This window comes from Saccoglossus kowalevskii, chromosome 15 (genome assembly GCF_978046115.1).
Source record: "Saccoglossus kowalevskii chromosome 15, keSacKowa6.1, whole genome shotgun sequence".
NCBI lineage: Eukaryota > Metazoa > Hemichordata > Enteropneusta > Harrimaniidae > Saccoglossus > Saccoglossus kowalevskii.
In genome coordinates, this window is record NC_140655.1 from 5,474,758 (window position 1) to 5,502,581 (window position 27,824).

Here is a 27,824-nt window from a genome sequence, read left to right on the forward strand (position 1 = left end):
GCTTTATACTAATAATCTGCGAACGAGGTAAATCATAAGCAAGAGTGAGTTGGAACCTCTCATGCTTGCGAAGATTTCAAGAACGTTGTCACGTTGAGGGATTGCTACAACTGCTTGCTCTCCTGATATTCCATAGTCACTAAGAACCTGTACATAAAGCCAGGTAAAGCATTTTTCAAAGTGTGTGTCGACACTGTCAAGTAATAATTCAAGGCGCGGATCGGGGGTTTCCACTCTCGGTATGACGCGAATGCCTAATTTAGATCATTAGTCATAATCGGCTTTCACACAAATACGCGTGTCCATTATATTTACGTACTCTTACACACCACATAAGTTTCCGTATGTATGTATGTATGTATGTATGTATGTGTGTGTGTTTTTTCGTAGCTCAGTGTTGAACTACTAAAATTGTGTCGCAATTTCATCAGTCCAATTCAAGGCACTTGATACACATTTCATATTTGTGGATATTTTCAATTTCTAAGAAGTTGAACCAACGTCTACCGAAATTAGTAATTTTTATTTCCCGTCAACAACGCAATTTTCCATAAGTGATCACAGGCGTCCATTGATCGTGGTGTATGTGCTGTGTTGCTGTCGATCAACGTTAAAGTAAGTAGTCCAGTGGTTGGTCAGTGGATCCCCTTTATTTATATAGATTGTTGATGGTGTCAGATGAACTTTGGGTATGTACTAGTTTAGACTGTATGTAATGGCTTAAATGAATTCTGGGTAGGTACTAGTTTAGTTTATGGGGAAACATGTATGTGGATTATTTTGTTCATATTGCTGTGAAGATTCAAAATGTTCACTTCTATCGTAGAAATGTTTGTAACTGCAGTTGCGTTTGAAGATTTTGCTTTTTGTCCTAGGGAAAATTGAAAAAATGGTTTGGTTATCTGGTTTTAATTTTTTTAACATTAACTTTAAACATTTATTTAATAATGCTTTTAAATATATGCATTAAATGTTGATTTGAAACAACAAAACATCCTCAAGAGCAGAAATCAAAACATTTATCCATTCTACCATATGTGGCGTGGCTTGAAAAACAGGTGAGGTTTACAGTAGATGTTAGCACAGGGCTGTATGGAAAAGATGTGAGAACCCTTCCCGACACCCTCTGTAATTGATTTTCTATCCCATAATCCTTTGCAAAATCCAATATAGAGGAAACTCATTTCTGTCCTATAGTAACTGCTTGAATTTCACAAGTTGAGAGCAGATCCCTCTACAGTACCTACTATAAACTTGTATTCAATGTCAACAAAATCAATCACAATGGTGCATGGAGTGTTTCTATGGAAAATTTTAACATGAATTCTTGTATTTTTGTCAGTTAAGCTATAAAGTTGTACAAGACGACAGAATCTGTTGGTTTGAAGTTGATGTGAAATGTTTTTACAGAAATCATGATTGATGGATAGCACTTCTTTGGTGCACCCAATCAATTTATTGAATTTGACTGAGATCAAATACAGTTTTTCCTAACACGATTACACCTTAGGCACGGCCATGGAAGGTCAGCTTCAGCGATACTCTAGGAATTGGACAATAGAGGAATAGCATAGGGAAATTTTTTTATTTTTCTGAAAGCACCAGGACTGTTGTCTTAGATGCCCAGTAGAGATACAAGACATTAAACTTATTGACGTTACAATATAAAGACAACTGATATTTTTACCTGATTGGATTGGAAATATGTGATGAAACAGTAACTTGTTTGGTGCAAGTATTGGTATTAGCACACAGTAGCTTACATGCATGAATTCACCTGTCATGTGTGACTTACACAGGCAGTTTTTTTTCTCTTTTACTAGTACATAAAACAGGGCTTACATAATAAGCGTCTGTTAACATTTTTCAATGACTTCTTGAAAACTATAAGCCTGATTGCTTTGAGACTTGGTGTATATGTACCATGGTTAGACCTCTCTCAGATTTGTTCATTTTTTGATGATATCTTCAATTCTTTAATTTTGATGAATATTTTTGTATATATATGTGTGCAATGAAATATTTGTTTCTTTTCTGGTAATTGAAAAAATAACACAATGGGCAACAATAACATGACTGTTTAAAGATTATGGCTGGCCTTGTGTTATATATAGTATCTGCTGTTAAATGCCAATAGTCTGTTACACACTTACACCTAATTGGGTTTTCAGACTTACACAGCGGTAATCGGTAAAATAATGATTGGTTGACATTTTAATTTGTTGCTACCGGTGAATGTGATGGATACAAATTCATATTGATGGGTTTCCGAATGAATTCCATAAAATTACAATAATATTATGATTTGTCTGGTGGCCAGTCTGACACTGAGTAGACTCGCCTATATAACATTGACCCGCTTCTCAAGATTTACTATGAATCATGGGTAATGTACTGGCAGTGATATTAATATATGCTTACAAGATTTAGGATATTATGTGGGTTTTTTTTTACTTAGCTGGTTATGGAGTAAATTATTGCCACGTTTCATAAAATTTGTTCAATAACTGTGTTTAAAAACAGTTAGGTATTAAATGTGAAATTATGTGTTCCAAAACTAAATTATAGAAAAAATGCATAAAAATATATAAAAGGCTGAACAGTAAAAATGTATGATTTCTTTGGTTGGTTACTAAATACAGTATTGTAAAGTATTGTTTGTCCTTGGATTGTGATGATTTATAGATAAGTAAATATCAGGGCAATAAAAATACCATGATGTGTAACATCAGTTTATTGTTTTGTTTTTTTTGGCAACTTTAATTCCTATGGTTGTTTTTTTTTTACTGATGGTATCAAAATAGTATTATTTAGACCATGAACGACTAATTATTTAATTGGTTGGTTGGGGGGGGGGGTAGTAGACAAATGTGTAGTAGTGCCAATTTTACTGGGGTCTAATGTCTATAAGTAACTTTCGCAACATTTTATTTTATCAAATAATGTAAAGTCCTAAAATTCAGGAAATTCTACGCATTAAAAATAACAGCTTGCAGTAATTTAAAAATAAAAACCAGTGGTAATTTCAAATGGAAAATAAAACAAATAAAGTCAAGGTCAAGTCAAGGTTGAATGATATCAGCTGTGACATTACTGTAAACTGCTTTAATTTTTATGAGATACGATTTTTTCTTGTCTAGGGTAACCACAAATTGTAACAGAGAACAAGGTTATTATGAAAGGGTTCGCAAAGTTCAAATTTTTCACTACTCCGATGTTACTGCACATGATATACCGGCATACACTGCATTATGGGAGAGAACTTCTCATTAATTTTTTTTTTAATGTTTGTCAATATTAGGATTCATATAATAATATACAACTTTTACATCGCTCGCTGCTATGCAAAATTTTGAGATGTGATAAAATAATTTCACCATGGAGACCAGTGGAAGAATAGTAATTTTTTTGTGAGATTTTGCAAAAAATCGTCTGGTGATCCCATTTGTTTCATTTTTGGTATTAACCTATCATAACGAAAGCGTGGAGAAAATGATTTGGATGAATCACCTGAAAAATGGGTTAAATAGCTTTTGCATAAATGTTGTAAAATCAACAACAATTTTTGCTATTTTTGCTGAGGGAATGATTCAGTGAAAATAAAATCAAGCGAATATACCTTTTTTCCTATATTTTACATTCAACTCGTCAAAATCAGTGAAAATAAATTCCATACAAAACGCAGAAAGTCTTTTCAGCGAAAATTAATTGCAACTAAAATAAAGTATTACACATCATATCCTGCCATTGTCTCATTGTGAAACAAACACATATGTTTTAGCACAAAAAAAAACAGTATAACACTGTTATCATGAGTTCAACTATATTATTACATGTACTATCCTCTTAAAACTGTCATTTTGTTTATTGACTGTAGTGACTGGCTACACATGTTTTGTCCTTCATATGGTAATTTGCATACTGTGTCCTCTGTTGCACTATGATTCACTATGTAGTATGACTGAGGCAAACAATTGGATGTAATGGAGATTATGTGAAGATACAACACATTGACTAGAATAAATCAATTTATTTATTAATATTTAACACAAGTCTTGTTTAGATTACAACATAGTACATGGAAGATGTAAGCTAATCGTGTATGTTTGCAATATCGGCTTAGGCCAATTGGTTCAGGCACAAGAGGGAACAACAGTAGCCACAGGTAGGGAACGCTAAAACTTGTTAATAATATACAAATCTTCAGTTCTTTTGACTGTGATAACTTGAAGTATAGTAACCGGGAAGGTATACATGTTAGTTCTATGGTAACCATTATAAAACAATACCAAATTAAATTCAGAAAGTCAGATTGCAGAATAACAGACTATTAAGTCCCATCATCAGTTCAATTTTCCCCCCAAGAATAATGTCCATGGATGCGCTCACCTTGAATAATGGCTAAGCATGACATATTATAAAATAGAAGAAAATATGCTTTATATTATTATTATTTCCACTATAAAGAAGATGTGACATTTCTTCTTAGGCTCAAGGTCAATAAAGCTTTTATAAAAATGGTTAAAATATGAAACAAAAATAAGAAATGTTAATTGATCTACTCTGGGAATTGTTCTAATCTGCTGAGCTATAGGGATCATGAAGCGCCCCGTCGTCTGTGAACGACTTTTTCTCCAAAACCACTGGAACTTTAGTTCTGGTTTTTGGTATGAAGATTCCTTATTGGTTGAAGATGTTTGTTCAAGAGGAGTGGATTCATCAACAAATCTAGAAATTGGGTCAAAAAAGCTGAAAATTGATATTTTCGTCAATTTCTCAAAAAAATGTAAGTCTGATTGACTTGCTATTTATTATGTACCATAAGTACTTTGGCTGGTCCTTTGTGTGGCCTTTTGATGTGGTAGCATTATCTTCCATTTTCTTTTTTGGTGAATTTTCTCATTATTATTTTTTGATATTTTTAGCCAAAAGTGTTATTTGCGACTCCTCCAATACTATCAGTTAAATTATTAGTATGTAGAGATTAGGGCAGACCTCTCTCAAGGTTGTTCATTTTGAATTGATATCTTCAATTTCGTGCAATTTCTAAAAAAAATTCTGTTTATTTATTTATTTTTTTTACTCCCTTTTTGATTATCTTCAATTTTCTGTGTTTAGTGAATTTTTTTTTTAACTTTATTTGTCCAAATCATAATTTTTTAGAAATTTCTCTCCAACCGTTGCACAGATTGCTTTCATGTCAACCATAAACTTATCTGATGTAATCCTCTCTTTGATTTTGTCATATTCTGGAGTTATATTTAATTATTAGTGATTTTTTTAGATGCTATTTTCAAGAATTTTTTTCAAACAGCTACATTGTTATTTATTTCAGGTGTGAAAGTTCCTTATTAGTTAAAGATAGTATTTTGTTCAAGAGGTGTACATTCACCAATACATCTGTAAATTGGCTCAGAAATGCCAAAACATCTCAATTTTTCTTTTCAACAATTACTACATTATGTATTAGAGACAATCTGCAGCTCCCTGTCATGAAGCTGTTTTTTTTTTAAAGTGTACAATTTCCCTATTTGATTTTCAACAGGTAGCAAGTAATGAAAGTAATGTAAACTTGATGGCTCCACAGTGTGCATGATCAGTGAAAGTAATGTGAACTTGATAGCACCACAGTGTGCATGATCAGTGAAAGTAATGTGAACTTGATGGCACCACAGTGTGCATGATCAGTGAAAGTAATGTGAACTTGATGGCTCCACAGTGTGCAATGATCAGTGAAAGTAATGTAAACTTGATAGCACCACAGTGTGCATGATCAGTGAAAGTAATGTGAACTTGATGGCTCCACAGTGTGCATGATCAGTGAAAGTAATGTAAACTTGATGGCTCCACAGTGTGCATGATCAGTGAAAGTAATGTAAACTTGATGGCTCCACAGTGTGCATGATCAGTGAAAGTAATGTAAACTTGATGGCACCACAGTGTGCATGATCAGTGAAAGTAATGTGAACTTGATGGCTCCACAGTGTGCATGATCAGTGAAAGTAATGTAAACTTGATGGCTCCACAGTGTGCATGATCAGTGAAAGTAATGTAAACTTGATGGCTCCACAGTGTGCATGATCAGTGAAAGTAATGTGAACTTGATGGCACCACAGTGTGCAATGATCAGTGAAAGTAATGTGAACTTGATGGCTCCACAGTGTGCATGATCAGTGAAAGTAATGTAAAATTGATGGCTCCACAGTGTGCATGATCAGTGAAAGTAATGTAAACTTGATGGCACCACAGTGTGCATGATCAGTGAAAGTAATGTAAACTTGATGGCTCCACAGTGTGCATGATCAGTGAAAGTAATGTGAACTTGATGGCACCACAGTGTGCAATGATCAGTGAAATAATGTGAACTTGATAGCTCCACAGTGTGCATGATCAGTGAAAGTAATGTAAAATTGATGGCTCCACAGTGTGCATGATCAGTGAAAGTAATGTAAACTTGATGGCACCACAGTGTGCATGATCAGTGAAAGTAATGTAAACTTGATGGCTCCACAGTGTGCATGATCAGTGAAAGTAATGTAAACTTGATGGCCCCACAGTGTGCATGATCAGTGAAAGTAATGTGAACTTGATGGCTCCACAGTGTGCATGATCAGTGAAAGTAATGTGAACTTGATGGCCCCACAGTGTGCATGATCAGTGAAAGTAATGTGAACTTGATGGCACCACAGTGTGCATGATCAGTGAAAGTAATGTGAACTTGATGGCTCCACAGTGTGCATGATCAGTGAAAGTAATGTGAACTTGGTGGCACCGCAGTGTGCATGATCAGTGAAAGTAATGTGAACTTGATGGCACCACAGTGTGCATGATCAGTGAAAGTAATGTGAACTTGATGGCTCCACAGTGTGCATGATCAGTGAAAGTAATGTGAACTTGGTGGCACCGCAGTTTGCATGATCAGTGAAAGTAATGTGAACTTGATGGCTCCACAGTGTGCATGATCAGTGAAAGTAATGTAAACTTGATGGCCCCACAGTGTGCATGATCAGTGAAAGTAATGTGAACTTGGTGGTACCGCAGTGTGCATGATCAGTGAAAGTAATGTAAACTTGATGGCACCACAGTGTGCATGATCAGTGAAAGTAATGTGAACTTGATGGCACTACAGTGTGCATGATCAGTGAAAGTAATGTGAACTTGATGGCCCCACAGTGTGCATGATCAGTGAAAGTAATGTGAACTTGATGGCACCAGTGTGCACGTTGATTATTGATCAAGTATTGTGTTAATATGCTAAATACTATCCCAATATTTAAACATAATCTGACTATACTTTTCATTGTTTGACAAAGTCACTAAAAACATGACTGGGACTATGTCATTGACAATGACTTGTTAAAGTGGCCTGTGGGTTCTTGATGACCTCTTTACATAGTGTGGGAGTTAGAGAATTAATTTATATTCATATTAAGTACATGTGAGCCTCTGGATTGGATATGGTGAAACTATCTTTTGCTGTTGGACTCAGAATTTTCTTGCAAATGAATTTCAACCTAAGCATTCACAGTAGATTTCATACATATTCTGAAAGTATACACTACTTGTAAGCAAAGATTAGCTTACAGTGTTCTTTATTTCAGATCTTTCTCTTCTAATTGGTCAGTAATAGAAGATGGAAAAACATCACAAAGAAATCTTGCGACGGCATCGTGCCAAATTAGCAGAGGAGATGACACCGAAATATGTGTACCCACATCTGATTTCTAACAATATTTTCAAACCTTTTATGATAGAGGATATTGAAGTAAGTCATAAATCTAAACATTCTGATTATAATCCTATGTACATATATGAAAAACTAAAATCTAGCAAGTATACACATGTATATGAAAAAACAAATATATGAATAAAAATAACAACATATACAGTATGGAATGAATACCTACATCAGATTTTAACCTGATATAGACCTGAATTGAGTTTCTGGTTATCTTGTTGCTAGGTGACCATATGTACAACAGTGTCACTTTTGCAGTCATATTACGGTAGTATGTAGATTGTCAACAGTCCTCGGGCCTAATTTGTTAGTATACTAAATCGACAAACGCCAAAGGCATTTGCAAGAAATGCCGTAATTATTTCAGCGAAGGACTGTTCACTTCTGCATAGTTGATATTAATTATGCATGCAAGCGAATGACGTCACTTAGTAATAGGTGAAGCATGGCTTGGTTCACTTCCTGTTTAGAGATCTGTTCCAGCACAGACCTGTGTCATATGACGCCTTACTAGCCGATTTTGCCTAAAATTGCGCTCCGCCGCCTCTTTATACACTAGTGTTTATACACGGAACTTGATACATCTTTTTTCCTATTTAAGTTGCTTTTTAATCGTGTATTGAAGTGAAATATTGTTTAGGGAAGAGTAGGAAATCAAACGGGCGGTTCACAGCGGCTCTCCGCGGTACACCGGGGAGAGCCGCGGACTGCTTATAATTAGGGGTCTCTACCGCGGTGGCCACCGATACCGGTTGCAACCGCGGTCATAGGAAAAGTGTGAAATACGTACTTAACAGTTTCCTTTGTGATTCTACGAGTCTTTGTTTCAAATAGCTGTTTTTAAATCGAGCAGGTTACGAGCATCGCTGGCATGGAAATACTAAGCATATAGTAATATTATCGACCCACGTATTTTATTAATATAAATTTCCATAAGTCCAATGCTGTATACGAATTGTTGTTGCGTGAAACAATGTTGTATTTTATGCATGTATTTATCACCAATTCCAAGAGTAAAAGTCGTAACTTTCGAAGGTACGAGTATTATGACTCGTCCATACATTTCACTTACGTTTGTTACACTTGAATAAATTCTACCACATGAAAAGAATGTTATTTACGAAGTTTTAAATAGCCAAGCCTTCCTGATTCGAGCCTCTTGTTGATTTGACAACGGTGGGTATCATTAATGTTTATTCTTTGCCTGTATCGCATTCCAGACAAAAAGTTCAAGATCGGTAAACAAGAAATGGACGAACTAAAATGTCTCCTGTGTTTCACGTGCGGCATGATTATTAAAAAAAAGAGTTAAGCGGTCATGTACGTTCTATAAATCTAACCTTGCACACATAATCTTGTATTGACGTGTTTTTTTTGGTCAAAAAAGACGTTGCCTTTCAGTTAACTCTTCGCGAGAGTTTACCGATTTTTTGAACAAATGTTAAGTAACTATATCGTTTTGCGTCAAACTGGGTGGCCCGAATTTAAATGTCAGTGCGTGAACTCATTGAGGTCATTGCCCATTGCCGCACGTAATTCAAACACGTGGTTATTAGAGTTCAGTCGAAATGTACGTGATTAATGCGATCGAAGTGCGCTGCGAGTTTATTATAAAAAAAAAATTAACATTACGCATGATATTGTATGTTATTGTATGGTTAATATTGCATATTCACTTTATTTCGAATAAAATAATTCACCGATGAGTCACAAGTATTTAAATTATTTTCTCAACTTTCGTTAGACACCTGACTCCGGGACCTGACTATCTTTTTCAATGATTTACTAGTAAATGCGCCCATGTTTATATTTGCGTAATAATTACGAATGCAACGCATTATCAAGTCGGTAATATTGAAATATTCACAGACCCAATAGCCCGGGTTAGTGTCCCAACAATAATAAAAATAACATAGTTTGCGTAATTATTATAAAAGTAATACATTGCAAAGTTGAAATATTTAGAGCCCGTCCAATACTGTAAACATATTTGCGTTATTAGAAAAGCAGCACACTAAGTAAACAATGTTGAAATATTCAAAGCCAATACAGAGTTGGATACAAGTTGTGTCATTACAGTAGTGTACCGCCGGATATGATAACAAATTTACGAGATCGAAGCGCGGACCAAGAAAGAAAAGGGTTGCTAAGGTAACGCGCCAGTTCAGCGCGTGACTTGGGGGTCAAACTTCGGTCAACACACACTTGATGACAGCATCGCCGCGTAGCAAGTTTCACAACGTACAAGTTCAATTGTGCCCCAAAATGATGTCGACGATCACTCAATTGTCGCAACGCATGTTGTACCAAGTCCATGATACACCCCGTTTCGACTTTGGCTTGCTTTTTCTTCTTAGTGCATGTTCTTGTTCACGTAAATGCGACCTCTCATCAATGTATTAAAACACTTTGAATTTATACTTATGCGTGATTATATTTGGTCTACGCGAAACATTAATCTTTTTAAACATTTTCTGAGACCATGCATGATATATATTCACAAAATAATGCGATCTTATTTTATATTATGTTGATCTCTACGTCTTTCTGGATCGTTTTGTGATTTTATTCCAAAGCTCAGGCAAATAAAATAATGTGAACTATTATAGACTAGTTTCCTAGCTTTTGGCTCAGCCAAATTGGTTTAATTTTTCATTAGAACTTTGTGATCCCGTTAATTTCCCAGTTCTTTGTGTTCATTAATGGTCTTGACAATAAGCGTGAATTGCTGGGCGAGCCCACCGCACACGACCGCGGTAAACCGGGGTCATGGAATCAATGCATAAATTTGCATAAAATGCGGTCGACCGGCGAGCACCCACCACCACCGCGGTAATGACCGCGGTGCACCGCCCGTTTGATTTCCTACTCTTCCCTTAGTGGGTGAAATATTAATGTCATAAATAATTCTGTCTTGTAAATAATAGAAACTAACACATGATAACGATAATCAAATTTGTGTTCGAAAGTACTTGCATAATTTCTGGTTTCAAATAGTTTGAAAATAGAACGTCCTTGAACGCGATAAAATCACGCGTAGAACGTCTTCCGAACCAGACATTAGTAGCCTAAACTTATTGCAAATTTGCGCAATTTGGGCCCAGTTTGTTCTTACAAGTTTTCTAAGTTTCAAACAACAGTGGTCAACTTTCTATTCCCTGTTTACAGTACTCAATGACATGTCCACCAAAATTGTGATTGGCTGGTTGGTTTGTGACGTTGCATGAGCTGTCAATCATTCTCTGTATTGGTAGAAAACCATGTAGTGTCACGTGTAGGCAATTACAAGCGTAAACAGTCCTCAAGGCCTGTGGCATTCTTTGCAAATGAAGCAGTGTTTGTCGATTTAGTATACTAACAAATTAGGCCTGAGGACAAATGACAGTCGAGGTACTGTAAAATAATTTATTTTAGGTAGAATTAATTTTCGTTTTGGGTATTTTGTATGGAATTTAATTTCACTGATTTTTGATGAGTTGAGTGTAAAATATAGGAAAAAAAGGTACATTTGCTGGATTTTATTTTCACTGAACCATTCCTTCAGCGAAAATAGAGAACATTAATTCCAAGCGAAAATAAAGTATTTTACAGTAATATGCAGTTGTATGCACAAATGTTAGTTTTCCATCTTCAGTTTTGAGTCTTAATAGGTATTAGTTTTAAAAGTTTATGAAGTGTTCAGAAATATACAAGAATTCCGTCTCTATCTTGAAATCCATACTGTGCATGATCAGTTACTTTAGACACTAGAAAACTTAAAACTTGGCTATACGTTGCAACAATTTGAATGAACTTTTTTTCTGTACTCTAAACAAAATAATTTTTCACTTTTCGCTGAAAACTGAAGCTTCATGAAAATGTAGAATTGTAATAGAATTTATTGTTTCACTGGAAAATCTGTGAATTTTAAACCCAGTGAATATGCTTGAATTATCACTATTATGTTTCTACAGTATTTTGCTATAATTTCACAATTTTTACTTTCCTCCAAACAATTTTCTTCCCTCGTTAAAATTGGAGTGTAAAATGTCAAGATGCTATGTATGTAACTTGTATGATTGTTTACAAACAGGCTGCTGGCAGTCGCTTTGATCAAAACAACCAACTGTTGACTAGTCTAGAAAGCAGAGGAAAACATGCATTTGAAACATTTGTTAATGCCCTGTTTGAATCTGGCCAAACTGACCTAGCTGAATTGCTGAGACCTACAGGTCCAATACATGAACCTAGATTAGTGGATCCGGCTGCTGTTCCATATCAAGCTGGTGGCCCAGGTTATGTTGCCCAGGCAACGCAACAAAACAATGTCCATCCTGGTAAGTACTTGTCTCCTCTTTTCTACAATGTCAGATATATTATTGGCAGTTAACACAAGATTTAAATGTTGCCAAAATATCAAAATATGCAATGTGTTACGGTTTGTTGGAAATTATGAGTCTCCGGCTTTTGTTTGCCGTTCCATAGGCTACATCATCTTTCTCCGCTATGATCTGAAATTGCTGCTTTATATCCGTTCTACATGTACTGCAATGTACTGCAATCATCACATGGCAACCATGGTTGACTATTTGCATTCTAAGCCTTGCATGGATGAAATGTATCGGTGATGAATCTTACGTAGTGTATTGTTGCAGGAGATCCGAAATCAAAGATTCCAATGTAAATTAGTCAGAATTGTGTGCCACATGATAAAAGCTGTTTCATGTACAGTAAAAGACTTAATTTTTGCTTGTAATTTATTTTCGCTGAAGGGATGATTCAGTGAAAATAAAAAACAGTGAATATACATTTTTTCCTATATTTTATATTCAACTCATCAAAAATCAGGGAAAGTAAATTCCATACAAAATACCCTAAAAGTCTTTTCAGCGAAAATGAATTGCAGCTATTAAAAAGTATTTTACAGTATGCAGCACATGCAATTCTGTATAACTCTCTGGCAGCATTTTCTAGTTTTACATCCTTCATGACAAATAATTATTTGTCAATCACAAACAGTGCGACAACATTGGTGTACATTGCAAGACGAGCTTTCTCACTATCTGAGCATACAAGAAACAGCCATGCTATTATGTCCCTGGTTGTATTTTTAATGCTATCATAACAAATGCTACTCTTGATGTTTCAAATTTAGCCTACTGGGTAGGGCAGAATAATTATAACAATCAAGATGAATAACTTAGTCAAGTGTTATGCAAATTAGCCAATGTGAACTATTTCATTTGTCTTGTGTTAAGTTACTATGCATGCTTCAACATTTCAACTGACATGTGAGGGATGTATGCACAAACAAACAAAACATGCCATTTCTCCCTCCATTTTTTTCTTCCTTTTTGCACCATCTGCAAGATGATTTTGTATAGTCTGCTCCTTCTCAAATGAAACTTTCAAAATGAAAAATTGACAAACTGTCTGTATGAAATTTTAGGTTAGAAAAAAATCTCCAAAAGGTTAACCTTTTTACCACCAGACTTTCTTGCCCTAATTTTTCTGGATTTTTTTCTTATAATTCTTCAATATTTCTGGAAATGAACCCTAATTTTGGAGCCAATAGAGAAAATTCGTTGTCTATTTCAGTTTTTGGTGAAAAAAATTTGGATATTTTGGTCCCAATCTTCTGACGGAAAGTGCAGATTATAACCTATATTTTGTGAATTTGTGATGAAAAGAGGGAACTGGTGGTGAAAAGGTTAAATATCATATACATAAAAATAAAAGAAATGAAATGCAATGTGCACACATCGCAATCATTGACGTCAAAGGGCGAATAATGGGCCAGGGTGTTTGTGGTGATTAAAATTCAGTGCAGGTATGCAAAATAATATTCAAATTGTCTGATGTAACTGCAGAAAAAAAAATCTGCAGTCAGCAAAGATTGATGTTAGGAAAAACCAGAATGTAATTATGCGATACATATAATGGACTTTGAGTGTCTCAATCATGTAATTGATGATTTCATATTAGTGGAATAAACTACTTAACCCTTAATGCCAAATTTAACAGTATTTCACAAAATAAAACTACCTAATAGTGATTTTTAATTTTGATTAAGCTCTATTGTTCCAAAATTAACAAAGAATTTATATTTAGAATGTGAAAAATGTTAGTCTTTAAGGTACTGGGTAATATACTGTTATAGCAAAGGTCAAAGGCCAATTGGTTGCTCATTTCGGCGGGTTATATTCACAGGAATGTGCAGTGTGATTTGTCAAAGTCAACTTTTACCCCATTCCACAAATTTTTCCTATATTTTTTTTCCAGAAATGTTGCAATGGAAAATTATGTACATTTGGTGCAAAATTAAAGGCACAACAATAGTGCCATGTGCCTTTATTTTCTAAAATTGTTGATGGTTTCTGCGAGTCCACAAAAATATCCTGTTATATTTATCACTTTTTAATCATTTTTTTTTTCCTACTATTACAACATAGTTTTGTTTGACAGTCGATATGTCTGTCACTTTGCTTCAGCACAGGTTAATATCGAGAATAAGAAATCAGACAAAAATACACCAACCTGACCAGTGTTTATGGGGATTACAAGAAATGACTGTAATATATTCAAGCTGTTTGTTTTGTAAATTTTTATGAAGAGGGGGTAACCATTCAATTACTATAGGAACCCCTCTTTGCTGTAGGAAAATTAATTTTTTCATGATTAGGAGCCGCCATGAACGCATAGAACGTGGCATATCGCATGAACTGACCCAGAATTGTGAGTTTATCTATATCTGAAATTTAGGTATCCATTTATTAGCATATTCAAACTCGATTTTCATGTAAACCCTTCCTGCCTTTCATTGCCACACAGCCTACTGTAAATATTCTGATTTTCATGTAAACCCTTCCTGCCTTTCATTGCCACACAGCCTACTGTAAATATTCTGATTTTCATGTAAACCCTTCCTGCCTTTCATTGCCACACAGCCTACTGTAAATATTCTGATTTTCACAAAACAGTCATTATGTTTGTTTTCTGACTTACAAATTGCACTAATAAATAAGAACTAATGTAGTTCAGAGTACACAAGCAACTGCAACAGTTCTTTGATTTATGATTATCTCAATCACTTGATTTTGAATTTATTTTAGCAGTATTCCAGAGATTTAACCTTTTCACTACCAGACTTTCTCGCTCAATTTTTTTTCTGCACTTATTTCTTATTTTCATCAATATTTGTCAATTTTCAGTTATTACTCAAAAAAATTAGGCTATTTTTGTCCCAATTTTCGGAATGAAAATGCAGACTATAAACAGGACTATTTGTGAATTTGTGATGAAAAGAGGGAACTGATTGTGAAAAAGTTAATGTTACAAGTGAAAATGATGTCATTTTGTTTTGTTTTTTATTATTTTTACATATACATGAAATTTAATCTTTTAAATGTCAGATACATAAAATTCACATTTTGTAAAATTTTCAGTAAATTTCTTAGCTATTTTAGGGCCATACAAGTAGTTTTAGATATTGGTTATAGATTTTGAGTAAAAAGTTTGTCAGTTTTTCACATTTAATGTGGGGAGGAGCAGACTAAACAAAATGGTTTTTGTAGATGGTGCCAGCAATTGACAATGGTGTTCAAATGGTTAATGAAACTGCTGAATTTTTTTGCATATTTTTTTATTTCATTGGGAGTGACTTAAGAAAAGTGTGTTGAAATTATTAATTATAAACAGATTTTGTTTTATTATAGAAATATTGTCACTAATATAATGTGCTAAAATATGTGTAATGTCAAAAACACACAAACAGTATGTAAATCATTAGATCTAGCAATTAGAATTTTCAACATTGTATAATTCATCATTTGAAATTTGGAAATGTTCTTGTATCATAAAATTAGTGGCTTGGAGGGGAAAAGTTGTTTCTGAGGATTCATTTTGAAAGAACAACTACCGATAGTATATAAATGATAGATTCATAAATTAAAGTTTAATAGAACAAAACTTTTTTACTGATTTTTGTAGATTGTGCCAGAATGGAATTACAGCCATTCTGAGAATTATCTGGACAGTTAGATAGCAAGATGGTCTGCAACTTTGCAAAACACTTCAGTTTTTGTCTAATCTTGACTTGTACAAGCCTTTCCATTCACACGTGCAATCACTTGTACAGTTTTTTAAAATGAAAAATGTTTCTTGAATTTTATACAATGTTGATAAACAATGTAGATAATACAAAATAGTTCTTAAATTCTTATGCTATATATCAAATGCATTTCATGAATACAGTGTTATTTATGTAAGATTTGTGAAGTGTTTCTAATTATGCAAAATACGGCATTTGTTTTATGAATGAAATAATTCTGTGAAAATTTCAGTACCCAGAATAGTTGGTTTATTTATTTGCTTTTTCACTTGATACGTTTCTTTAGATTTAAATAAGAGTTGCCATAAATTTGGCTTAAACAATCCAATGTTTTGCCTATTTTTAAGTATTTTTGTCAATAATATTGTTGACATTCTAAACCAAATAGACATAATTTTTTATTAGCTTCAATGCAGTATGATTTATGACAAGAATTGATTTGTGAAGTAAAAACTTTTAGCATCGTCTTTGGTGAAGAAGAAAATTACATCATAATAAAGTAAAAACTAAACAGCACGAGGTAACTTCTGGTATTTTGCACTTTAATGCTGTCATATTATTATAAAATATTATTTGACTGGATTTTGTTTTCCATTCAACAGTCTGGCCGGGACCAGGTCCTGGACTTATCACAAAGCCAATAACACCATCTGCACCTGGTAAAGAGGTGACCGACTCGGATGAGGCAAGTAATATTTTGACATATATCAAAAGCAGTTTATTACATCAAAACACAGCTATGATCTGATATTGAAATACATGCACTGTTAACCACTTTAATTGTGCGAGAGACAACGAATTTAGTGACAATTGTCAGATTTCATAGCTGTTCAAATTTCACTGGTTCTTTGGGACACTGTGGCAAGTGACTTTCACAAAATATTTTCTTTTTCTGCATGGTTCAGTTTCAAATTCAAATGTGGTGTTTTCTGTACGCGTGGAATTTAATTCAAAATTCAGAAAGGCAAGAATTTATGGGGTGCAGGGTTTTTCTAGAAAAAAAACTGAAAGAGGGAGCACTGCAATTCATCGGCGCCACCCAGTGGGGGAGATAGGGTTCTGCCTACCAGGGTGTGGAGTTTTTGACAATTCTAAGTTAAAAATGGAGTATCCTATGGTTTCCTCGGGCCAAAATTACTATCAGACAGGTCACAGTTGAAGACTGTGGCCACATGTGATCCCCGGTCAATCAGAGTTTTAAGATTGCCAGGGGATCTGTTTCCCAGGTTAAGGGGGTGCTGTTTCCCTGTTCCCTTGTTTAAAAAAACCCTGGTGTGAATATTTCTTGTGATCAGATTCAGTATCTATGTAGGTTTCTCTAATATTTGAATGCACTACATTTACAACCAGTCTAAACAGGATTGGGAATATGCAAATGAGTTAACCCCATTGGTTGTCTCTGTCTATAGTCTTATAGATGCTACTTGTCTGGTTGAATACAAGTCTGAGGGATCAGTTGGCTTCCATGTATATAACCACTTCTCAACAACTACTAGTATACGGAATTATATTATTCATTTGTAAACTTGAATTGTTTCTGTGTTGTGTAGGTGTACAGAATGAAATCCAAACCAAGGGGACTAGCTTTTATATTAAACAACAAAACATTTACTAATGGGATGAAGAAGCGAGAAGGTTCTGATATCGACTGTCGAAATTTACATCATGTTTTTAAACAGTTAGGTTTTGAAGTACACATAAAAGATGATCTGATTGGAAAGGTAAGTTATTAGGTACCTATGCTATGCCTCACTGGGTTCCACACTTTGTTGTGAAGTAAATAAACAATGATCTGATTGGAGAAGTTAGTTATTTGATAGAAATGCATACACTGGACTACACCTTCTGATTCGCCAGTACACACACTGGGCTATATCCTCTGATTCACAATGCATTCACTGGGCTACACCCTCTGATTCGTGATTACATATACTGGGCTACACCCAGGTCCCTCTAATTCGTGATTGCATACACTGGGCTACACCCTCTAATTCGTGATTGCATGCACTGGACTACACCCTCTGATTTGTGATTGCATACACTGGACTACACCCTCTGATTTGTGATTGCATGCACTGGACTACACCCTCTAATTCGTGATTGCATTCACTGAGCTACACCCTCTAATTCGTGATTGCATACACTGGGCTACACCCTCTAATTCGTGATTGCATTCACTGGGCTACACCCTCTAATTCGTGATTGCATTCACTGGGCTACACCCTCTAATTCGTGATTGCATACACTGGACTACACCCTCTAATTCGTGATTGCATACACTGGGCTACACCCTCTAATTCGTGATTGCATACACTGGGCTACACCCTCTAATTCGTGATTGCATTCACTGGGCTACACCCTCTGATTCGTGATTGCATTCACTGGGCTACACCCTCTGATTCGTGATTGCATTCACTGGGCTACACCCTCTGATTCGTGATTGCATTCACTGGGCTACACCCTCTAATTCGTGATTGCATTCACTGGGCTACACCCTCTGATTCGTGATTGCATTCACTGGGCTACACCCAGGTCCCTCTAATTCGTGATTGCATACACTGGGCTACACCCTCTAATTCGTGATTGCATACACTGGGCTACACCCTCTAATTCGTGATTGCATGCACAGAGCTACACCCTCTAATTCGTGATTGCACACTGGGCTACACCCTCTGATTCGTGATTGCATACACTGGGCTACACCCTCTAATTCGTGATTGCATTCACTGGGCTACACCCTCTGATTCGTGATTGCATTCACTGGGCTACACCCTCTAATTCGTGATTGCATTCACTGGGCTACACCCTCTGATTCGTGATTGCATACACTGGGCTACACTGATTCGTGATTGCACACTGGGCTACACCCTCTAATTCGTGATTGCATACACTGGGCTACACCTTCTAATTCGTGATTGCATGCACAGAGCTACACCCTCTAATTCGTGATTGCACACTGGGCTACACCCTCTGATTTGTGATTGCATTCACTGGGCTACACCCTCTGATTCGTGATTGCATTCACTGGGCTACACCCTCTGATTCGTGATTGCATTCACTGGGCTACACCCTCTAATTCGTGATTGCATTCACTGGGCTACACCCTCTGATTCGTGATTGCATTCACTGGGCTACACCCAGGTCCCTCTAATTCGTGATTGCATACACTGGGCTACACCCTCTAATTCGTGATTGCATACACTGGGCTACACCCTCTAATTCGTGATTGCATGCACAGAGCTACACCCTCTAATTCGTGATTGCATGCACAGAGCTACACCCTCTAATTCGTGATTGCACACTGGGCTACACCCTCTAATTCGTGATTGCATACACTGGGCTACACCCTCTAATTCGTGATTGCATACACTGGGCTACACCCTCTAATTCGTGATTGCATGCACAGAGCTACACCCTCTAATTCGTGATTGCATGCACAGAGCTACACCCTCTAATTCGTGATTGCACACTGGGCTACACCCTCTAATTCGTGATTGCATACACTGGGCTACACCCTCTAATTCGTGATTGCATTCACTGGGCTACACCCTCTGATTCGTGATTGCATTCACTGGGCTACACCCTCTAATTCGTGATTGCATACACTGGGCTACACCCTCTGATTGGTGATTGCATACACTGGACTACACCCTCTAATTCGTGATGGCATACACTGGGCTACACCCTCTAATTCGTGATTGCATACACTGGACTACACCCTCTAATTTGTGATTGCATACACTGGGCTACACCCTCTAATTTGTGATTGCATACACTGGGCTACACCCTCTAATTCGTGATTGCATACACTGGGCTACACCCTCTAATTCATGATTGCATACACTGGGCTACACCCTCTGATTCATGATTACATATACTGGGCTACACCCTCTGATTCGTGATTGCATACACTGGGCTACACCCTCTAATTCGTGATTGCATACACTGGGCTACACCCTCTAATTCATGATTGCATACACTGGGCTACACCCTCTAATTCGTGATTGCATACACTGGGCTACACCCTCTAATTCGTGATTGCATACACTGGGCTACACCCTCTAATTCGTGATTGCATACACTGGGCTACACCCTCTAATTCATGATTGCATATACTGGGCTACACCCTCTAATTCATGATTACATATACTGGGCTACACCCTCTAATTCGTGATTGCATACACTGGGCTACACCCTCTGATTCGTGATTGCACACTGGGCTACACCCTCTGATTTGTGATTGCATGCACTGGACTACATACTCAGATTCATTAACAATGGATTGATGATTTTAATTTCAATTCAACAGGAGATTCATAGAGCATTGGATAAATTTGCTGAAATAGACCACACTAGTTATGACTGCTGCGTAATTGCATTGCTGAGTCATGGCGTCAATGGCGCCATCTATAGTACAGATGGAGAATTACTGAAGGTTGAAGACATCACATCTAAGTTTAATGGTGCTAATTGTCCTAGTCTACGACGCAAACCAAAACTTTTTTTTATTCAAGCCTGCAGAGGAGGTATGTTTATTGTTACCTATTCATTATTTTCACCATATTTATATGGGCTACATACAAGATTGTCAGTGTTTCCAGAGCATCTGCTGGATGAGAATGAAACCTTGGTAATATTTGTTCTTAATGTGTTAATAATTTTTTGGAACTTGTTTTATCCAATTTGAGTTCAAAGTAGGTACAAAACATAATGGTTATTATGCACATTTGTGCATTTGATTCAAAATTAGTGAATCCATACCTACCCAGGCAAGACATGATAGTGTGAACATTGTTTGTTGTCAGATTCAGTACCTATGTCTGTTTCTATAATATTTGAATGCACTGAATTTACAACCAGTCTTACATAAGGACTAGGAAAATTCCAAGTAAAATAATCTTATTTTTCAAGTCACGCTATCAAACATAACCACTTGATTTAGTTATTCATATCTAAGGCCATGTATTTATCACTAAAGATGGAGATTTTAACATTTGTTTATTATTTATATTTGAGACAACTGTCATTATTCATTATGGTGTATCATATTATAGCATTATCAATACCAGTGGATTTTATGACATTATTGCTGCAGATTATTTGTGATAATGTATCCCATTATTGAGCATCAAGGCCCTGTACAATGGATATAAATACAATGTTTTCGAAAATGAATAAAGAAGATAACAAGATAACATGTATTCAATACTAAAACTGACATCAAATATATTAAAAATAGTCCAATATCAAAATCAGACAAATTTTTGAGGGTATCGTTGTCTGCTCTGTACACTAAAGCATGCTCGGTCAAGGCATGCTATCGAGAACGTGCGCTTCTAGGTTCCGCGACTGATGCTGGTATTGTGGGTGTGGTCTCCTGACTGGATCGCCCAATCAGGTCAATGAACTAAGGTTAGCCAAGCAAATGTGATAAAACTAAATGAGAATGTGTCAACTGAGAGAACAGAGAGATGAATTTGTTCTGTTTTTTGTAGTGAGTAGTACTACATAATCAAAAAAGAAATGTAATATTTTCTTTACGGTGTCAATAAAGTACTATTCTATTCTATTCTATCTATTCTACACTATACTCTTCTAGCTATGTTAGTTTGGCTTCTAAGTTTTCATCAAATCACAGGCCCATAGAATTTGAAAATAACTATACACAGCAAGGCAGTTGCCTATATCATCTACCTTGATGGGTTGAAAACACTTGTGTAACGATACAACTACATACATGTACCCCGGGTATGTACTCCTACACACAGTTGATCCAGTGTATTCGCGGCGGCAATCTAGCATAACGTAGTGCAAGGCTGCAGCGGCAGCAGACACAGCCTGAAATAGCAATAAAGAATGTTTTGCAATGTGTGAACATTTGCGTTTAGTGACATGATTATATTTCTGAAGTTTGCAACAAATAGAGTTCAAATGTGGCATTTAACACGACACACAATTTCAAATGAAGGCATTCAAAAACGTTTGTAACACTTTCAACCATGTCCATGCAGCATGTGGATTCCTTTGAATTTTAATAAACTGATAAAAGCTTCCACAGACCAAATTCTTTGATATTCTTTAATTTCATCATTTTTACTTCTGAATCCATTACAGAGTCATTTGACCGTGGATATGATGCCATGGATGCAGGTAGGGTGGTTTCATTGGAAGATGGTAAAGAACCAGCCCGGAAGTCCCCTAGACTTGAAGAAACTGAATCCAAATTGTCACCAGAACAGCTGGTTGAGAAAATGCTTGATATGGAATTAGACAGTACAGATGCATTTGCTACAAAACAGACTGTGCCAAGTGAAGGAGATATGTTGTTAGCTTATGCCACAGTACCAGGTAAGCTGAAATGAGCAGTAATGGTAAATGTTGGTACCACCAGAGTCCAATACAAACCATGTATGATTTGTATAAAACATTTTTGAAACTTTGTTTAAAGCAACAAAGTTGGAGTTCAGCTTACAATTTAACTTCATATGATGTTAGGATTGATTGATAAATAAATGCTAGATATATATAGAGATAGACTGCTTATCAAGCTTTGTAATTTCACTCTATTCTCGGGGTGGAGCTAAATCACAGAACATTCTGTAATTCTCAGATATTTATAGAGATAGACTGCTCATCAAGCTTTGTAATTTCACTCTATTCACGGGGTGGAGCTAAATCACAGAACATTCTGTGTTTCTCAAACATACACCACTGTATAGTGTATTTTCATGGGCTTGGTACGAGTTGCTGTGAGACACTGGTCAAAGAGCCGATGAAAAGTCAAAAACACAGCACAAACTCAACCTTGAGGTATCCTGAAAAACCAAATTTATTTGTTGCACATGTAGTAGTCTTGTTACACTGTTCAAGGGAGTGGGGGTCAAAAATGTTTCGACCTTTGTTTTCACTGGTGGTTTCCAGGCAGTGAAAATACACAAATTCCCAATTATTCAAAAAATATTGTCTATATTTGTCTGTAGGCTATGTATCATGGCGTAATTCTGAGCGGGGTAGTTGGTTCATTCAGGCGATAACAGAGGTGTTCTTATCTAAAGCACACACAGAAGATTTGCTGTCAATGTTAACAATGGTATGTAATAGTGGTAATTCAAACTTAATTTATATTGGGGATATTGTTACATGTAACAGAATTCATTATCAGGTCTGTAAGGGTGCACTAAACTGGGCGTTCTCGGATGTATGTTACAAAATTTTATTTATGTCCTGTGAGAGCGCACTAACGGGGGATGAGGGGGTTGTATGGGATAAAAGTATTAGTAGAATACTTTGACAGTTCTTTGAGGGTGCACTAACCTGGAGGTTCAGGGAGGTACGTTATCTTTGGGGCGGAGCTACATCACAAGACGTTCCATGTTGCCAAGACGTGCACCACTGCATATGTACCATGTATTTGTATGGGCTCTGCACGAGCTGCTGTGGAACGCCAGTCGAAGAACCGATGAAAAGTGCTAAATTCAAGAAAACAAGACTATCTCAACTTTGAAGTAATCTAGGAGCAACCAAATTTATTTATGTTGCACACACAGGGGTAATCTTGTTACACCGTTCATGGGAGTCTCAACCACCATTTCAAAGTACCATTTTCTAAGAGTTTTCGGCCTTTGTTTTCACCGTGATGGTTGCTAAGCGATGAAAATGCCCGGATGTACTCCTCCGAGCATAAATTTCATTCCCATGTTCTGTGAGAGCGCACTGACCAAAAGGTTCTGGAATACATGTAATAGTGAAATACATTGTCTGTTCTGTGAGGGCGCACTAACAAGATTCTAGGATACATGTAATAGGTTTTATTGACAGGTCTGTGAATAACCTGGGGGTTCTGGGATATGTGTAACAGTAGAATTCATTGCCAGATTTGTGTGGGTGCACTAGTCTGGGGGTTCTGGGATATGTGTAACAGTAGAATTCATTGCCAGGTTTGTGTGGGTGCACTAGTCTGGGGGTTCTGGAATATGTGTAACAGTAGAATTCATTGCCAGGTTTGTGTGGGTGCACTAGTCTGGGGGTTCTGGGATATGTGTAACAGTAGAATTCATTGCCAGGTTTGTGTGGGTGCACTAGTCTGAGGGTTCTGGGATATGTGTAACACTAGAATTCATTGCCAGGTTTGTGTGGGTGCACTAGTCTGAGGGTTCTGGGATATGTGTAACAGTAGAATTCATTGCCAGGTTTGTGTGGGTGTACTCGTCTGGGGGTTCTGGGATATGTGTAACAGTAGAATTCATTGCCAGGTTTGTGTGGGTGCACTTGTCTGGGGGTTCTGGGGATATGTGTAACAGTAGAATTCATTGTCAGGTTTGTGTGGGTGCACTCGTCTGAGGGTTCTGGGATATGTGTAACAGTAGAATTCATTGCCAGGTTTGTGTGGGTGCACTAGTCTGGGGGTTCTGGGATATGTGTAACAGTAGAATTCATTGCCAGGTTTGTGTGGGTGCACTAGTCTGGGGGTTCTGGGATATGTGTAACAGTAGAATTCATTGTCAGGTTTGTGTGGGTGCACTCGCCTGAGGGTTCTGGGATATGTGTAACAGTAGAATTCATTGCCAGGTTTGTGTGGGTGCACTAGTCTGGGGGTTCTGGAATATGTGTCCTAGTAGTATTCATTGCCAGGTTTGTGTGGGTGCACTAGTCTGGGGGTTCTGAAATATGTGTAACAGTAGAATTCATTGCCAAGTTTGTGTGTGTGCACTAGTCTGGGGCTTCTGGGATATGTGTCCTAGTAGTATTCATTGTCAGGTTTGTGTGGGTGCACTAGTCTGGGGGTTCTGGGATATGTGTAACAGTAGAATTTATTGCCAGGTTTGTGTGGGTGCACCAGTCTGGGTGTTCTGGAATATGTGCCATAGTAGAATTCATTGTCAGGTTTGTGTGGGTGCACTAGTCTGGGGGTTCTGGGATACGTGTCATAGTTGAATTCATTGTCAGGTTTGTGTGGGTGCACTAGTCTGGGGGTTCTGGGATATGTGTCATAGTTGAATTCATTGCTAGATTTGTGTGGGTGCACTAGTCTGGGGGTTTTAGGATACGTGTCATAGTAGAATTCATTGCCAGGTTTGTGTGGGTGCACTAGTCTGGGGGTTCTGGGATATGTGCCATAGTAGAATTCATTGTCAGGTTTGTGTTGGTGCACTAGTCTGGGGGTTCTGGGATATGTGTCCTAGTAGTATTCATTGCCAGGTTTGTGTGGGTGCACTTGTCTGGGGGTTCTGGAATAATATTTGTCCTAGTAGTATTCATTGCCATGTTTGTGTGGGTGCACTAGTCTGGGGGTTCTAATTTATGTGTAACAGTAGAATTCATTGCCAGGTTTTTGTGGGTGCACTCGTCTGGGGTTCTGAGATATGTGTCCTAGTAGTATTCATTGTCAGGTTTGTGTGGGTGCACTAGTCTGGGGGTTCTGGGATATGTGTAACAGTAGAATTTATTGCCAGGTTTGTGTGGGTGCACCAGTCTGGGTGTTCTGGAATATGTGCCATAGTAGAATTCATTGTCAGGTTTGTGTGGGTGCACTAGTCTGGGGGTTCTGGGATACGTGTCATAGTAGAATTCATTGTCAGGTTTGTGTGGGTGCACTAGTCTGGGGGTTCTGGGATACGTGTCATAGTTGAATTCATTGTCAGGTTTGTGTGGGTGCACTCGTCTGGGGTTCTGGGATATGTGTCATCGTAGAATTCATTGTCAGGTTTGTGTTGGTGCACTAGTCTGGGGGTTCTGGGATATGTGTCCTAGTAGTATTCATTGGCAGGTTTGTGTGGGTGCACTAGTCTGGGGGTTCTGGGATGTGTCATAGTAGAATTCATTGTCAGGTTTGTGTGGGTGCACTAGTCTGGGGGTTCTGGGATATGTGTCATAGTAGAATTCATTGTCAGGTTTGTGTGGGTGCACTAGTCTGGGGGTTCTGGGATATGTGTCATAGTAGAATTCATTGTCAGGTTTGTGTGGGTGCACTAGTCTGGGGGTTCTGGGATATGTGTCATAGTAGTATTCATTGTCAGGTTTGTGTGGGTGCACTAGTCTGGGGGTTCTGGGATATGTGTCATAGTAGTATTCATTGCCAGGTTTGTGTGGGTTCACTAGTCTGGGGGTTCTGGGATATGTGTCATAGTAGTATTCATTGCCAGGTTTGTGTGGGTGCACTAGTCTGGGGGTTCTGGGATACGTGTCATAGTAGAATTCATTGTCTGACCTGTGAGGGCACAATTATCATTGTATTCACATATTACACATAGTAAAATTCATTGCAATGTCAGAAGATATTTTATTTGCTGGGATGGAGACATTAGGTCACTTACGTTAGATTACTTGGCAAAAAAACCCAGCCGTTGTTTACCATGATATCAGTATATCAGACATTGGTAAACAGAACAGTTTATCAAAAGTTTTCACAATTCCAATTTTTGGTGAAACTGACTTTCTTCTGTCTGTAGAACCACAGCTGAATTGTCATGTTCATTCTTCTGTAACTTATGTTTTGTTTTTGCAGGTGAATTCCAAGGTATCTACAGCATTTGAATCATCATCTGGTCGCTGTAAGCAGATGCCAGCTCCTGTTACCATGCTTACTAAAAAACTCTTCTTCTTTCCTGGCTACTATGCAAGTAGTATATAGCGGTCTTCTCCTTATTAACAGACTCGACCCATCCACTCCCCCCTCCCCTTCAATTCAACAGTACCATGTTGTCACAAATCAATGAAATATGTTCCATTATATTATTAAATTTCCCTGCATGCCCACCCCACCTTTAACTCTGAAATGAAAATTATATTTATAAATAAACTAAAACACATACAGCTTTAAGGTCATTCACAGGTAATAGAACAGATATTCTGATTTCCATGAGTTTTGCTTTTATGTTGTTCACAATACTCGATTAAAACATAAGGTAACAAAACTACTTTTCTTGGAGAAAAAAAAATGGCTAAAAAAAACAAAACATGAAAATGGCAATTAATTGCTATGAAGAAAAATCATTTGTTGATGTGTCAGAAGAAGAGTATGTCGTTATCAGATGGATAATTTTGATTGTCACAATTTATTAGATTATGGTGAACAACCTTAAAAATTGTGCTGAATTAATTTTTAAAATAATTTTAATAATCTAATCAGACTAATTAAGATGTAATATCTGACGTCAAAAGATTGTTTAGTGCAAACAGAAGACTAATAATACCAATAATAAAAAAAGGAATCTGCATCTTCAATATTTATTGTCAATTTTAGAAGAAAAAAAAGCTGCTTGTACAATATTTTAACTTTCAGAGACATGGATTTATGGACTTTTAGTGAAAAACTCAATTTTTTTGTATTTGACCTTTTCAGAAAAAAAACCTAATCTTTCAAAATCTTGCCAAAACCTTTAACTTATGGTATGTATCTGTTAATTTGTTATCGATGACTGTTATCATAAAACATGCGAAACTATTTAAAAACCATAAAATAGTACAAGAAGCAAGACCAGTTTGACTCTTTCATCCTTCAATCAAATGTTGAAGTATTTATCAATCTGTTCAAAGTGTCACCATCCCCAGTATAAAAATTAACATTTCTACTCTAATCTCCCAGTCTCACTACTGAATTGTCAACAATAGACTTGCCTTTGTTTTAAAATTAGAATAAAATACTAAATATTGAGAACCCTGTTTTATGTGTATATTTCTTTTGGTGGTGTTTTGTTTTCTAGACTATTTTCATATTTAACCATCAAAAAATGTAAATTTGCGCTTCAATTTGTTAATAAACTCATTTTAATTCTAATGATTGTACATATTTCCTTATTTATAAACAAGATTACCCCCCCCCCCCCCGCGGTATATATTACATTAGAAATCCATATGCTTTATAATCAATATTTAAACAAGATCAACAAATTATGTTGGTATGTACCAAATAAGCAGTCTGAGATATGGATCGAAAACTAAATTCTTTAAAACAAAATGGCTGCCAGTCGTCCATTTTGAACTTGAACCGAAGAAAAA

General features: G+C 36.7%; 2 protein-coding genes across 7 annotated transcripts in view; one reads left to right on the forward strand and one right to left on the reverse strand.

Annotated features, from left to right (window-relative positions):
* LOC102807084 (TPR repeat-containing protein DDB_G0287407-like) overlaps window positions 1-127 on the reverse strand; it is a 47,179-nt gene extending 47,052 nt beyond the window's left edge. Inside the window, exon 1 of the mRNA XM_085508643.1 lies at window positions 57-127. The gene's annotated coding sequence lies outside the window, so the exon portion shown is untranslated. The remainder of the gene's footprint in view (window positions 1-56) is intronic.
* LOC100376094 (caspase-3-like) lies at window positions 39-27,603 on the forward strand. Of its 6 annotated transcripts, XM_085508648.1 has the most exons (11): window positions 348-615; window positions 4,054-4,165; window positions 4,595-4,786; window positions 7,602-7,765; window positions 11,811-12,054; window positions 16,430-16,512; window positions 17,378-17,548; window positions 20,137-20,353; window positions 21,942-22,175; window positions 22,808-22,917; window positions 26,332-27,603. In XM_085508648.1, the coding sequence occupies exons 4-11, from the start codon at window positions 7,634-7,636 to the stop codon at window positions 26,455-26,457; spliced, it is 1,317 nt and encodes a 438-aa protein (XP_085364774.1). In that variant the 5' UTR covers window positions 348-615; window positions 4,054-4,165; window positions 4,595-4,786; window positions 7,602-7,633; the 3' UTR covers window positions 26,458-27,603. The 6 variants fall into 6 exon arrangements, with proteins under 6 accessions (XP_085364772.1, XP_085364773.1, XP_085364774.1 ...); XM_085508647.1 differs by lacking the exons at window positions 348-615; window positions 4,595-4,786 and adding an exon at window positions 75-163; XM_085508645.1 differs by lacking the exon at window positions 4,595-4,786.
* The last annotated feature ends 221 nt before the right edge of the window (window positions 27,604-27,824 follow it).